The sequence below is a fragment of the Salvelinus alpinus genome, chromosome 34 (genome assembly GCF_045679555.1).
Source record: "Salvelinus alpinus chromosome 34, SLU_Salpinus.1, whole genome shotgun sequence".
In the NCBI taxonomy this organism is placed as follows: domain Eukaryota; kingdom Metazoa; phylum Chordata; class Actinopteri; order Salmoniformes; family Salmonidae; genus Salvelinus; species Salvelinus alpinus.
The window spans coordinates 6655001-6669878 of record NC_092119.1 but is presented as its reverse complement, the minus strand read 5'-3'; the positions used below and the strand labels follow the sequence as shown (position 1 = coordinate 6669878).

General features: G+C 46.8%; 1 protein-coding gene across 1 annotated transcript; it reads left to right on the top strand.

The window, feature by feature from the left end:
- The first annotated feature begins 503 nt into the window (after positions 1-503).
- Positions 504-14671, top strand: rpia (ribose 5-phosphate isomerase A (ribose 5-phosphate epimerase)). Its single transcript, XM_071382335.1, is given in 10 exon segments — positions 504-736; positions 739-809; positions 5756-5816; positions 5981-6036; positions 6127-6186; positions 7558-7622; positions 7981-8049; positions 13209-13350; positions 13939-14038; positions 14189-14671. Coding segments are annotated over 10 exon segments (924 nt in total). The 5' UTR covers positions 504-534; the 3' UTR covers positions 14287-14671.
- The last annotated feature ends 207 nt before the right edge of the window (positions 14672-14878 follow it).

Genomic DNA, 14878 nt, shown 5'->3' with positions numbered 1-14878 from the left:
ATTGAGTGTGAGGTTATTTTCCTGACACCACACTCCGAGGGCCCTCACCTCCTCCCTGTAGGATATAGACAGTGATGGTGCAGAGATGGTAGGAGCAGGTTAAAAGCCTGATATGGACAGTGATGGTAGGAGCAGGGTAAAAGCCTGATATGGACAGTGACGGTGCAGAGATGGCAGGTTAAAAGCCTGATATGGACAGTGATGGTGCAGAGATGGTAGGAGCAGGGTAAAAGCCTGATATGGACAGTGATGGTGCAGAGATGGCAGGAGCAGGATAAAAGCCTGATATGGACAGTGATGGTGTAGAGATGGCAGGAGCAGGTTAAAAAAGAGAGAGGCTGAGATCTAGTATGAGGGAGAAGGGGGATACAATAAATTAGTTTAAAGAGTATATTGAGTAGAACGTCATTAGATGTAGTCTCAAATATGGTATCGTTTTAAAGATCAAAGGGGCTTGCAGGTAGAATTTCGTTTCTCCATGTCTCTGGACAACACTCCAGTACAGTAGGTGGCGGTCGTGCACCATAACGTTGGATGCCAACCGTCGATAAACCCCACCGAAGAAGAAGAATACGTTTTTACCGCGTTGGTCAAGTGGCACATGACTCCAGAGAACTCAACACACTACGCTTCTTTAGCAGCACATTGTGCATTTTCTGCAGGAGGTTGTTGCAGCGGGACAGTTCTGCAGGAGGCTGTCAGTTCACCCAGAACCCGAGGCAAGTGCGTCTGTTTAGGGTCACAGAGACGTCATGGCAGAAGAGGCGAAGAAACTAGCAGGCTACGCTGCGGTGGATAACCATGTTCAGGTAATATAGTTGGTATTGCATTGACATTAATATAGCGAGCTAACTACAGGGGCTTGTTTTAGGATGATAGCTAGCATACTCTGTTTACAACGTGAATGTCAAGCCATGTGCAAGTTACTGATGCCGTACAACCGCTATAGGAGCTGGCTAGTTAGCTACTAGTAGTTAGCAAACAACATTTAAACATGTAGTTTTTAGCTAGACATATGACTACTTTCCTACCAGCGATGAATGCGCAAAGGCAGTTATTTTGTTTGTTTCTATGCCAGCCAGGTAACGTGGTAAACTTTGGCACCACGTAGTTAGCTTTGTAAGATCTACTGTCTCACCTTCAGGTGATTTAAGGTGATCAGTCTAGAGTTGCAAATTGTTACCAGATAATGTCAATTAACTAAATATGTTGTGTAACCATTACTGGGCGTTACAGGAGCATAGATCATTTTCGACCAAACTTAACATGGTATACGATCTTCGTTCTCGACTCGACAAAACGTCTATCGTCTAAAATGTCTGTATGCAGGTGGCGCTTTTGCATTGAGAAAATACTCCGTTAATACAATTAATTCCTCCATGAGTTAATCCAGCAATGTGTAAGTCGCCATGTTCTCTCATTGATCGAGACACGTGGATTTCTTCTATGGTGTATATTGGCGATCCCTCAAAGTAATGTGCATCCTGCCACCTACTATGCGGAATGGAAACAAGATCCACCCCCCCCAAAAAACTGAACTTCCAATAAATCAGACTTACCTGTTCAAAATTAAACCGATTTGATCCCTATACAGGCTCAAGAGGAACCTGGGAGGGTGGGTCTTCAGGAGCCACTACCCTTTGCATGTCTTCCAACGTAAAAACGTTTCTGCTGCAGACACAATGTCTAATTTGACTTCTTTGAGACTTGTGCTATACAGTTTAACTATGGCAATGAACGCAACAAAGTCCACCGTTTTAACACACAGGGTGTCTTTTTTGTCTGGCAGCAAACATTTACTACAGAGAAGGTATCCACTACCATCTCTTCACGGCAACCTCTTGTTATTTTGATCACCTCGACAGATTTGATTGGACGCTCTAACTTTGACCACCTCAATTTTCCTTCACCCTTACAGGGCACTCCAGGAACTCAGGTTCATGATCCCCCACCACAGTTGTCCTTCACCCTTACAGGGAACTCCAGGAACTCAGGTTCATGATCCCCCACCACAGTTGTCCTTCACCCTTACAGGGAACTCCAGGAACTCAGGTTCATGATCCCCCACCACAGTTGTCCTTCACCCTTACAGGGAACTCCAGGAACTCAGGTTCATGATCCCCCACCACAGTTGTCCTTCACCCTTACAGGGAACTCCAGGAACTCAGGTTCATGATCCCCCACCACAGTTGTCCTTCACCCTTACAGGGAACTCCAGGAACTCAGGTTCATGATCCCCCACCACAGTTGTCCTTCACCCTTACAGGGAACTCCAGGAACTCAGGTTCATGATCCCCCACCACAGTTGTCCTTCACCCTTACAGGGAACTCCAGGAACTCAGGTTCATGATCCCCCACCACAGTTGTCCTTCACCCTTACAGGGCACTCCAGGAACTCAGGTTCATGATCCCCCACCACAGTTGTCCTTCACCCTTACAGGGAACTCCAGGAACTCAGGTTCATGATCCCCCACCACAGTTGCAACACCGTCGTCCTTCTACACACTGTTCTTCAGTAAACTCTGTTCATCTGCACACACTTAAAACATGGCCAAATCCTTTACAATTTTTACACTGCAGTGGTTTGGGGATGAAAGCTTGTCCGGCGTATCTTACATAAACAGGTTTCACATGCGCAGGTAATTGCAAAGAACAGGACGGACAGGCTTCTTTTTCTCCATTCACCCAGAGGGTCAGACACCAACCACACCAAGAATTATCTTCAGTTGTTCAACCTGAACATCTGTCGTCACCACTGAAATAACTCCTTCGACTGGTGTTCTACTCCGACTTTCAAAACACAAAACTTCTGTTGTCCGGATTCTTGTTGGAGGCTCACTGCAATCTTCCTCTGTTCTTCAGAAATACAATGAATCAAAATAAGACTCCTTCTGGTCTCTCTGACAGACACCACTTTTCCAAGCGCGTACTTCACCATTTGACACCTCAAACGGGTTTCCCACATGCATCCTTGCTCAACAAACGCATCCCAACAGGAAGCGATTCATTATCCTTTACACAAATATCATCCACTCCAATTTTGGACAATTTCCTTTTTGCTCCAGTTTTTGAAACTACTGTTGTCCACTCAGAACAAAAACACGACCACTCAGCGCCCCCTGCAGCTGTTCTGTAATAACACGACCACTCAACGCCCCCTGCAACTGTTCTGTAATAACACGACCACTCAACGCCCCCTGCAACTGTTCTGTAATAACACGACCACTCAACGCCCCCTGCAACTGTTCTGTAATAACACGACCACTCAACGCCCCCTGCAACTGTTCTGTAATAACACGACCACTCAACGCCCCCTGCAACTGTTCTGTAATAACACGACCACTCAACGCCCCCTGCAGCTGTTCTGTAATAACACGACCACTCAACGCCCCCTGCAACTGTTCTGTAATAACACGACCACTCAACGCCCCCTGCAGCTGTTCTGTAATAACACGACCACTCAACGCCCCCTGCAACTGTTCTGTAATAACACGACCACTCAACGCCCCCTGCAACTGTTCTGTAATAACACGACCACTCAACGCCCCCTGCAGCTGTTCTGTAATAACACGACCACTCAACGCCCCCTGCAGCTGTTCTGTAATAACACGACCACTCAACGCCCCCTGCAGCTGTTCTGTAATAAATTCTCGCAATCCCAAGTACTTCTCTTTGCCACCACAACCTCCTATTTTCTCTGACTTCCGATCCATTTCTGCTGTACAATTGACAACCCCATGCAGTGCCTTCGGGAAAGTATTCAGACCCCTTGACTTTTTCCACATTTGTTACGTTACAGCCTTATTCTAAAATGGATTAAATAAAAAATCCTCAACGTCTAGCCACAATACCCCGTAATGACATCACAATACCCCGTAATGACATCACAATACCCCGTAATGACATCACAATACCCCGTAATGACAAAGCGAAAACGGGTTTATACATTTTTGCAAATTTATAAAAACATCTTATTTACATAAGTATTCAGACCCTTTGCTATGAAACTTGAAATTGAGCTCAGGTGCATCCTGTTTCCATTGATCATCCTTGAGATGTTTATACAACTTGATTGGAGTCCACCTGTAGAAAAATTAAATTGATTGGACATGATTTGAAAAGTCTAACACCTGTCTATTTAAGGTCCCACAGTTGACAGTGCATGTCAGAGAAAAAACCAAGCCATGAGGTCGAAGGCATAGAGCTCAGAAACAGGATTGTGTCGAGGCACAGATCTGGGGAAGGGTACCAAAAAATATCTGCAGCATTGAATGTCCCCAAGAACACAGTGGCCTCCATTTTTAAATGGAAGGCGTTTGGAACCACCAAGACTTCCTAGAGCTGGCCATCCGGCCAAACTGAGCAATCGTGGGAGAAGGGCCTTGGTCAGGGAGGTGACCAAGAATCTGATGGTCACTCTGACAGAGCTCCAGAGTTCCTCTGGAGATGGGAGAAACTTCCAGAAGGACACCCATCTCGGCAGTGCTCCACCAATCAGGCCTTTATGGTAGAGTGGCCAGACGGCAACATCTCCTCAGTAAAAGGCACATGACAGCCCGCTTGGAGTTTGCCAAAAGGCACCTGAAGACTCTCTGAACATGAAACAAGATTCTCTGGTCTGATGAAACCAAGATTGAACTCTTTGGCCTGAATGTCAAGCGTCACGTCTGGAGGAAACCTGGCACGGTGAATTGTGGTGGCAGCATGATAATATGGGTATGTTCTAAGCGGAGATAACGGGGGGGGCAGTGTGTTATCTCTCCTTTCAACTGATCCTCCTCAACACACTGCCCACCCCCCGGTATCTCTCCTTTCAACGGCGCCCTGCTCGGGAGGTCAAAGCACATCACACTTCTTGTCCCTAATCTTGTTAGCTCCCTCTGGACTGAAGAAACACAAATCATCCCTAATCCACTCCGAGTTACTCTCACCAACTGAAGTCCCCAACCTCTTCTCCACCCAACCTGACAACACATATGGATCAGCCAAAATGCAACGATCCATTCTCACTCCCGCTGGACCAGAAACATCCTTTCCATCGTCGGGACGAGACCCATCCTCACCGCAGGTACTACTTCCGTACTCTAGTCAGGTTCCGTCTCTGAGCTACTAGGGCACGTGTCCGTCTTTTTGCACCGGACTCCAACCCTCCTCACCACACCGCTTCCATCTACACTCAGCTCCTGTTCAGCGGTCATCACTGTACCTACCACTACAATTCATTCACTCTTCACATTCCCTTCTCTTATCCGCCATCTTCTACTTCACCAGATCTTCCAGAAGGCTTCTGCAATCCCCCCCTCCATATTTATTCATAATATAGTCCTTTTATTTTATTTTTTCTTGTCTACCATCTTCTTTCATGACCTGCACCTCCGCCTGCTGGCTAGCAGGTTCCCGTTTGTCTACAGCTTGACCCACCACTCCATCGATGAGCAGATTTGAACTGGACAAGATGGCCATGTACATGGAGAAAAACACACATTTTAACGGAGCATTTTCTAAATTCAAAACCACCCCCTGCAACTGGACTCGAATAAAGATAGTATCACCAATACGAGGTTAGTTGATAAATCTGAGGTTCTGTATAGGCCAACCTGTAACTCCCAGTAATGGAGTAACCAGGGTACGTGTTTTTTATTTAAGTGCAGTTCTTTCATAGTTGTAGACATTATCTCCCAGCATGTGCCAAGGTAATGTGTTGTACCATTATGTGACATGTACTGACTGTTACTCGTCTTTCCTTCCATCACAGAACCACCAGGTAGTCGGAGTGGGCAGTGGATCCACCATTGTGTATGCTGTAGACAGACTAGGTGAGGAGACTAGTAGCCTAACGGTTGATTATAGAACAAGTGAAGCTAGTACTTTATTAGTCCACAAAGGGGATTAGGGCATAATGTCGATGAGCCTTTTCAGATGTTGTGTTCTCTCATTGAGATGGCTTGGTACTGTGATCTAACGTGTGTGTGTGTTCCAGCGGAGAGGGTTCGTCAGGAGAACCTCAACATCGTGTGTGTCCCCACCTCCTTTCAGGTGAAGTTGTCACTCTGTGGTGTAACAAACACACATAGACAACATTTACAGCTCTCCTTTGTGCCTTATCCTCTCCCTCCTCAACTCCAGGCTCGTCAGTTGATTCTGCAGCACGGTCTAACCCTATCGGATCTGGACAGACACCCAGAGGTACCGTCTTACTTCAGCTAGAAACAACTAGACCAGCTTTTCATGTGTTCCCATGCTGTTTTCAATGTTTCAGTTGCCTGTAGTTCTTATCTGTGTTCCCATGCTGTTTTCAATGTTTCAGTTGCCTGTAGTTCTTATCGGCAGTATCGGGGGTCGTGTAGTTGTCGGCAGTATCGGGGGTCGTGTAGTTGTCGGCAGTATCGGGGGTCGTGTAGTTGTCGGCAGTATCGGGGGTCGTGTAGTTGTCGGCAGTATCGGGGGTCGTGTAGTTGTCGGCGGTATCGGGGGTCGTGTAGTTGTCGGCGGTATCGGGGGTCGTGTAGTTGTCGGCGGTATCGGGGGTCGTGTAGTTGTCGGCGGTATCGGGGGTCGTGTAGTTGTCGGCGGTATCGGGGGTCGTAAGGTTGTCGGCGGTATCGGGGGTCGTGTAGTTGTCGGCGGTATCGGGGGTCGTGTAGTTGTCGGCGGTATCGGGGGGTCGTGTAGTTGTCGGCGGTATCGGGGGGTCGTGTAGTTGTCGGCGGTATCGGGGGGTCGTGTAGTTGTCGGCGGTATCGGGGGGTCGTGTAGTTGTCGGCGGTATCGGGGGGTCGTGTAGTTGTCGGCGGTATCGGGGGGTCGTGTAGTTGTCGGCGGTATCGGGGGGTCGTGTAGTTGTCGGCGGTATCGGGGGGTCGTGTAGTTGTCGGCGGTATCGGGGGGTCGTGTAGTTGTCGGCGGTATCGGGGGGTCGTGTAGTTGTCGGCGGTATCGGGGGGCGTGTTAATGCAGAATTCTGCCCTTTTCACACAAAAAGATTAAACAAATAAGAGATCATGCTGCTTTTTATAAACGCAGGTCTCAAATCCTTCTTGTGATTTCTGCTCGGCGTCAGACTAATGTTGTGCTTCAGTTCTAAACTCATAATTCAGGACCAGGCCTCCTATCAGCGCTCTGACTGACCTCTTCTATCAGCAGGCGGCGCTCTAACTGATATGGGGATACTTTTCTCAGTGTAGCCAGACTATTTTTCTCCTGTTTAACTTTAAGCAAAACATTAGCTAGCTGTAGCTGCCTACATTCTTCCTATGGTAGGTCTAAACATTAGAAATATGTTGGCCATGCATCATTTTTGCAAAAAATACATTGCTTTTTCATTGTAAGCTCATTTACTTTTTTGTCTGTCAGACAAATATCATTACACTTCTGTTGTCATCTGATGAAAATGAAGCTGTTTTCAGCCTAATGTGTTGCAACGATGAATTTTCTGAAGGAAAACTAGTTGCACGTCCCTGATCACTATTGAAGCAAAAAACACAATATAAAAAGCAGGTGAAAATGCATATTTCTGAACTGTAACGTGTCTGCTGTTTGACCTCTAACCCCTCCCAGCTGGATGTGGCCATCGACGGGGCGGACGAGGTGGATGCAGCTCTCACACTCATCAAAGGAGGAGGGTAAGAAGCTTCTGTCTTATTCACCAGACTAGTCAGGTTCTAGACTAGCCTGTTACTATCCTTACTGTCAGGTTCTAGACTAGCCCGTTACTATCCTTACTGTCAGGTTCTAGACTAGCCCGTTACTATCCTTACTGTCAGGTTCTAGACTAGCCCGTTACTATCCATGCTGTCAGGTTCTAGACTAGCCCGTTACTATCCATGCTGTCAGGTTCTAGACTAGCCCGTTACTATCCATGCTGTCAGGTTCTAGACTAGCCCGTTACTATCCATGCTGTCAGGTTCTAGACTAGCCCGTTACTATCCATGCTGTCAGGCTCCCTGACTAGTTATCTTCTCTCTTGCCGTCTCATAATAGAGGCTGTTTGACTCAGGAGAAGATCGTAGCAGGCTGTGCCAAACACTTCATCGTCATCGCTGACTTCAGGTGGGTCTGTGTTCTTATTAAGTTAGTCACATGCATCGTAAACAACGTGTAGACTAACCGGGAAATGCTGACTGACGGGTCCTTTTCCAATAATGCAGAGATAAAGATACTAAAATATACAATAGAAACTGACACAAGGAATAAATACAGTGAATAACGAAAAACAATAGTGTACAAATAACATGGCTATATACAGGGAGTACCAGGTAATAGCGTGGCTATATACAGGAAGTACCAGGTAATAACATGGCTATATACAGGAAGTACCAGGTAATAACGTGGTTATATACAGGGAGTACCGGGTAATAACGTGGCTATATACAGGGAGTACCAGGTAATAACATGGCTATATACAGGGAGTACCAGGTAATAACATGGCTATATACAGGGAGTACCAGGTAATAACATGGTTATATACAGGGAGTACCAGGAAATAACGTGGCTATATACAGGAAGTACCAGGTAATAACGTGGCTATATACAGGGAGTACCAGGTAATAACATGGCTATATACAGGGAGTACCAGGTAATAACATGGCTATATACAGGGAGTACCAGGTAATAACATGGCTATATACAGGGAGTACCGGGTAATAACATGGCTATATACAGGGAGTACCGGGTAATAACATGGCTATATACAGGGAGTACCGGGTAATAACATGGCTATATACAGGGAGTACCGGGTAATAACATGGCTATATACAGGGAGTACCGGGTAATAACACGGCTATATACAGGGAGTACCGGGTAATAACACGGCTATATACAGGGAGTACCGGGTAATAACACGGCTATATACAGGGAGTACCGGGTAATAACACGGCTATATACAGGGAGTACCGGGTAATAACACGGCTATATACAGGGAGTACCGGGTAATAACACGGCTATATACAGGGAGTACCGGGTAATAACACGGCTATATACAGGGAGTACCGGGTAGTAACGCGGCTATATACAGGGAGTACCGGGTAGTAACGCGGCTATATACAGGGAGTACCGGGTAGTAACGCGGCTATATACAGGGAGTACCGGGTAGTAACGCGGCTATATACAGGGAGTACCGGGTAGTAACGCGGCTATATACAGGGAGTACCGGGTAGTAACGTGGCTATATACAGGGAGTACCGGGTAGTAACGCGGCTCTATACAGGGAGTACCGGGTAGTAACGCGGCTCTATACAGGGAGTACCGGGTAGTAACGCGGCTCTATACAGGGAGTACCGGGTAGTAACGCGGCTCTATACAGGGAGTACCGGGTAATAACGCGGCTCTATACAGGGAGTACCGGGTAATAACGCGGCTCTATACAGGGAGTACCGGGTAATAACGTGGCTCTATACAGGGAGTACCGGGTAATAACGCGGCTCTATACAGGGAGTACCGGGTAATAACGTGGCTCTATACAGGGAGTACCGGGTAATAACGCGGCTCTATACAGGGAGTACCGGGTAATAACGCGGCTCTATACAGGGAGTACCGGGTAATAACGCGGCTCTATACAGGGAGTACCGGGTAATAACGCGGCTCTATACAGGGAGTACCGGGTAATAACGCGGCTCTATACAGGGAGTACCGGGTAATAACGCGGCTCTATACAGGGAGTACCGGGTAATAACGCGGCTCTATACAGGGAGTACCGGGTAATAACGCGGCTCTATACAGGGAGTACCGGGTAATAACGCGGCTCTATACAGGGGGTGCCGGGTAATAACGCGGCTCTATACAGGGGGTGCCGGGTAATAACGCGGCTCTATACAGGGGGTGCCGGGTAATAACGCGGCTCTATACAGGGGGTGCCGGGTAATAACGCGGCTCTATACCGGGGGTGCCGGGTAATAACGCGGCTCTATACCGGGGGTGCCGGGTAATAACGCGGCTCTATACCGGGGGTGCCGGGTAATAACGCGGCTCTATACCGGGGGTGCCGGGTAATAACGCGGCTCTATACCGGGGGTGCCGGGTAATAACGCGGCTCTATACCGGGGGTGCCGGGTAATAACGCGGCTCTATACCGGGGGTGCCGGGTAATAACGCGGCTCTATACCGGGGGTGCCGGGTAATAACGCGGCTCTATACCGGGGGTGCCGGGTAATAACGCGGCTCTATACCGGGGGTGCCGGGTAATAACGCGGCTCTATACCGGGGGTGCCGGGTAATAACGCGGCTCTATACCGGGGGTGCCGGGTAATAACGCGGCTCTATACCGGGGGTGCCGGGTAATAACGCGGCTCTATACCGGGGGTGCCGGGTAATAACGCGGCTCTATACCGGGGGTGCCGGGTAATAACGCGGCTCTATACCGGGGGTGCCGGGTAATAACGCGGCTCTATACCGGGGGTGCCGGGTAATAACGCGGCTCTATACCGGGGGTGCCGGGTAATAACGCGGCTCTATACCGGGGGTGCCGGGTAATAACGCGGCTCTATACCGGGGGTGCCGGGTAATAACGCGGCTCTATACCGGGGGTGCCGGGTAATAACGCGGCTCTATACCGGGGGTGCCGGGTAATAACGCGGCTCTATACCGGGGGTGCCGGGTAATAACGCGGCTCTATACCGGGGGTGCCGGGTAATAACGCGGCTCTATACCGGGGGTGCCGGGTAATAACGCGGCTCTATACCGGGGGTGCCGGGTAATAACGCGGCTCTATACATGGAGTCAGCTAAAGTTATAAGCAGTGTCGTGGAAATTTCCTGTATTACTCAATAAAGAGAGAGAGAGAGCCAACCACACACAAGTCAGAGTTAAATTATATATTCCATCTTTAATATATATATATACAAGCTTCACCAAAGCCCTTTAATGACTCTCAGATCAATTCAGTGTCTATAAATGACTTCTCTGAGTCCTTACAAAACAATTCTTAGTTTCATTTATAGCCAAGATACACCCCTCTCAACTTACAAAGAATCCTTTACCCGAAAGAGGAGTATCCTATCGCTAGACTGCATCAGCTATAAATCATCGTTCAGTTTGATCTCCCAAGACAAGGTTTAAATCTCATGCTTGATACTTCCCTGTCTACCAAAACATTACCTCATCCAATGGCATATATCAATTGTCATTTCTAGATACTCCCAAACTTGGACAAACTCAAAATCAGACAGTGAGCCCCTTAGGTCAAATACTAGGTCAAGATAAGGGCAACCTCAGAGGGGACATACAATGGTTCCAAACACTGCCAAACTCCTTCCCCCTATGAGAAAAGTAGGGAGTGACTGGCGTACAGACATTGTATGAGAGAACTAACTGGTTTCCCAATTAATAACTCCATCCCATGGTTTAGGAATAGTCACAAACAACGTTCCCATAAGAAACCAACATTCCACTCTGTCCTCCTCCCCTTCTGATATTCTACTTAGCACCACATGGTTTAACAGATACATTGACATATGAAGACAAGCCTGACCTCTCCCCTCTCTGGCCCCAACTTACCAATCCCTAGCTCAGAAGATTCTAATGACAAGTATCTCACAAGCATATGATGAAAATAACATCTTATCTATGTTACTTAGCTAAATCTGATTCTGCCAAGACAGCAGCTAGCTAGCATCGTGAAGCTCGACTGGACCAGGTTGTGTTGTGAAGCTAGCCACAATAAAGATTAGGCACAATAGTGGAATTTGCGGTGTGCCTTCAAAATAGAGGTACCTCGTTGAAAGTGATGCAGGAGGTTTCAATTGGTGGACTCATGCCATAGTTAGACTAGATAATGTTAAACAAGGTTGGAATGTGAAGCAATGAAATGGGGTGTCGGTCTACTAGGAGACACAGAACACAACGGAAGAGTTTATACAAATATTAGCGTTGTAGCTCTTATCGCGGGACTGTGACTGTGTGAAATCACCTTCCCAGTCAGCCTGTTGTGTGTATTGACATATTGCACTGGACAGCTTTGCCTAAGGATTGGGGATCAATGAAATGGGGTATCAGTCTACTCAATACCCAATATATTTTTACCCAACGTCATCAGAGTTCTCAGACTCCAAAACATCCACATTGTATTGTATTTCCTCTGGAACAGTGTTCAATACACACAGTAGGTTGACTGGTACAATTACATGAGGCTCAAATCAGTTCAGAGTCCCGCGATAAGAGCTAATGTTCTCTGGGTGTCACGGAGTAGCCTGATGCCTGTGGATCAATGACATGGGGTGAGGCTGTACAGTGACATAAGGATGCCCCCAAGGCAGTTCTGAAATACAATACATCCAGTGGGTATATACCGTACTCTATACCATCTACTGCATCTTGCCATGCCGTTCTGTACCACCACTCATTCATATATCTTTATGTACATATTCTTTATCCCTTTACACTTGTGTGTGTGTATAAGGTAGTAGTGTGGAATTGTTAGGTTAGATTACTGTTGGTTATTACTGCATTGTCGGAACTAGAAGCACAAGCATTTCGCTACACTCGCATTAACATCTGCTAACCATGTGTATGTGACTAATAAAATTTGATTTGATTTGATTTCAACAGATTTTTATCAAATTAACTAATTATTGTCTTTTGTTGATTTTTATAACATTCCAACCTTGTTTAGATCTATTCAATTATGGCTTAATTCTACTATTTGCATCACTGTCAATGACATGGTTCTATTTTAGATGATGACACCTAGCTATATAGTCAGCTAGCTATTATAGCTACTGAAACGGATGTCGTTTTGCTTTTGGGGAAGAACATTGTTTCCATCCATGAGCTGGCTGCTTTTATAACCAGCACTGTAGGTGCCCGAGACAACTTTACCAGCATCATAGCATACGTATCGATGAATCGTTGTGACATGAAATACGAGTGATTGTGTAATAACTTTGTAAAAAATGTATGAACGTGTTAAATTGTGACGCGCAGTCATATTCAGGTCCTGATTGGTCAACAAGCTTAATTGACACGTCAAATAACACTTTGACGCCACATTTTTTGACACGCAAAAACCACAAAAGGCGTTCCGTAGTCTCCTGGAACAGCGGATTGCCTTTAACATTGTTGATTTATTGACTTGTTTACTTTGGCTAAGTATCATACAGGTTTTAAATACAAATAAACATACACTTGCCTAAAGGTTGAAGTTCACAAGCCCCTGACCCCCCCCCCCCCCCCTCAGGGTGCTGAGCCCTGAATAACTGGGTCACCCCCCCCTATAGGAAGGACTCCTCGGTCCTGGGCCAGCAGTGGAAGAAGGGTGTTCCCATTGAGGTGATCCCTATGGCCTACGTCCCCGTCTCCAGGACTATAGCCAAGCGCTTCGGAGGGGAGGCAGTACTCCGCATGGCCGTCAGTAAAGCTGTGAGTCACCATACGTCTCACATTACACTTCCTCTTCCTGTTGTCCTGCTTTCTGCTCCATTTGATTGAATCACTTCTCTAAGATGGAGTGGCATGCTTTGTTCAAAACCTTCATTGTTCCTTCTGGCCTCGACAGAAACGTTTCAATAGCGATCGAAACGGAATGCAATTTATTATGGTCTGTTAAAGTTACTGCGTGAGTTGGTTACATTTCTGGACATTTTATATTCACTATAATACACAACAAATTACCTAAGTGGACCACTAATGGAGGTTGAGTAACACAATTTACTGCAGCAAGGAGGTTGAGATGGTTACACTTACTCTGTGAGAGGCAGAGGGTTTTGATTGGTCTTCCTGTCCACTAGCGGCTGTTCTGATTCGTCTCCCTCTGAGATTTAGTGTTGTGGTAGAGCATGGTGCTTGCAACCCCAGGGATGTGGGTTCGATTCCCATGGGGGACCAGCATGTAGAAATAAAAAAACCTATCCACTCACTACCTTAAGTCTCTCTGAATAAGAGCGTCTGCTAAATGACCGACATGTCAATGTAACTAATGTGATTGGTCCGTCCCCCCCCTCATCTCAGGGTCCAGTGGTAACAGACAACAGTAACTTCATTCTGGACTGGAAGTTTGAACAAGCTCAGAACTGGAAGGAGGTCAATACCGCTATAAAGATGATACCAGGTACGCAGTCTACAGAACGCGCAGTCTACAGAACGCGCAGCTCTGTTTCTGTCATCATAACAGACAGTGTGGCTAGTCAACTTCCTGTTTCTTCAGTGAATATGGTTCAATCTGTTCCAGTTAACTCTGCCTCCCTCTTCTTCTCTCTAGGTGTGGTAGAGACAGGTCTGTTTGTGGGGATGGCTGAGAGGGTGTACTTTGGGATGGAGGATGGTAGTGTTCGTGTGAGAGACCCTCCAGTCAACTGACCTGACACCTTCCACCAACCTCCCTGTCTGGGACCAATATCTCAACCACAGTGCCTTATGTTGTATTCAGGGACCACCATCTCAACCACAGTGCCTGATATAATGAGTCCCAAATGGCACCCTATCCTTTACAAAGTGCACTACTTTTGACCAGAGCCCTATGTAGCGGATAGGGTGCCATTGGGGAAGAAGCCAATATTCTATCACCTATGGACTCTGCCTGATCTGACAGATTGTGAATGGTGTATAACTACAGATTGACCTCACAACCTCTACCATGACATGTACAACCTCTACTTTTTTAAAATATGTTTATAAGTTGAAAAATGAGGTAATACGTTCTTTCTGCACTGGTGCTTTTAAATAAACTCCTGATGGGTGCCTACGTATGGCCGCTGTTTGGGTCTTTCCATGTATATTCATGAATGATGTGTGTGCTGAATGTCACGTATTAGCCAAGCTCCACCACTACCATCAGTGGCAATGTAGTAAAACAATATTCTACGAACAAGTGTAACGGGTGTGAAATGGCTAGCTAGTTAGCGGGTACGCGCTACTAGCATTTCAATCAGTTACGTCACTTGCTCTGAGA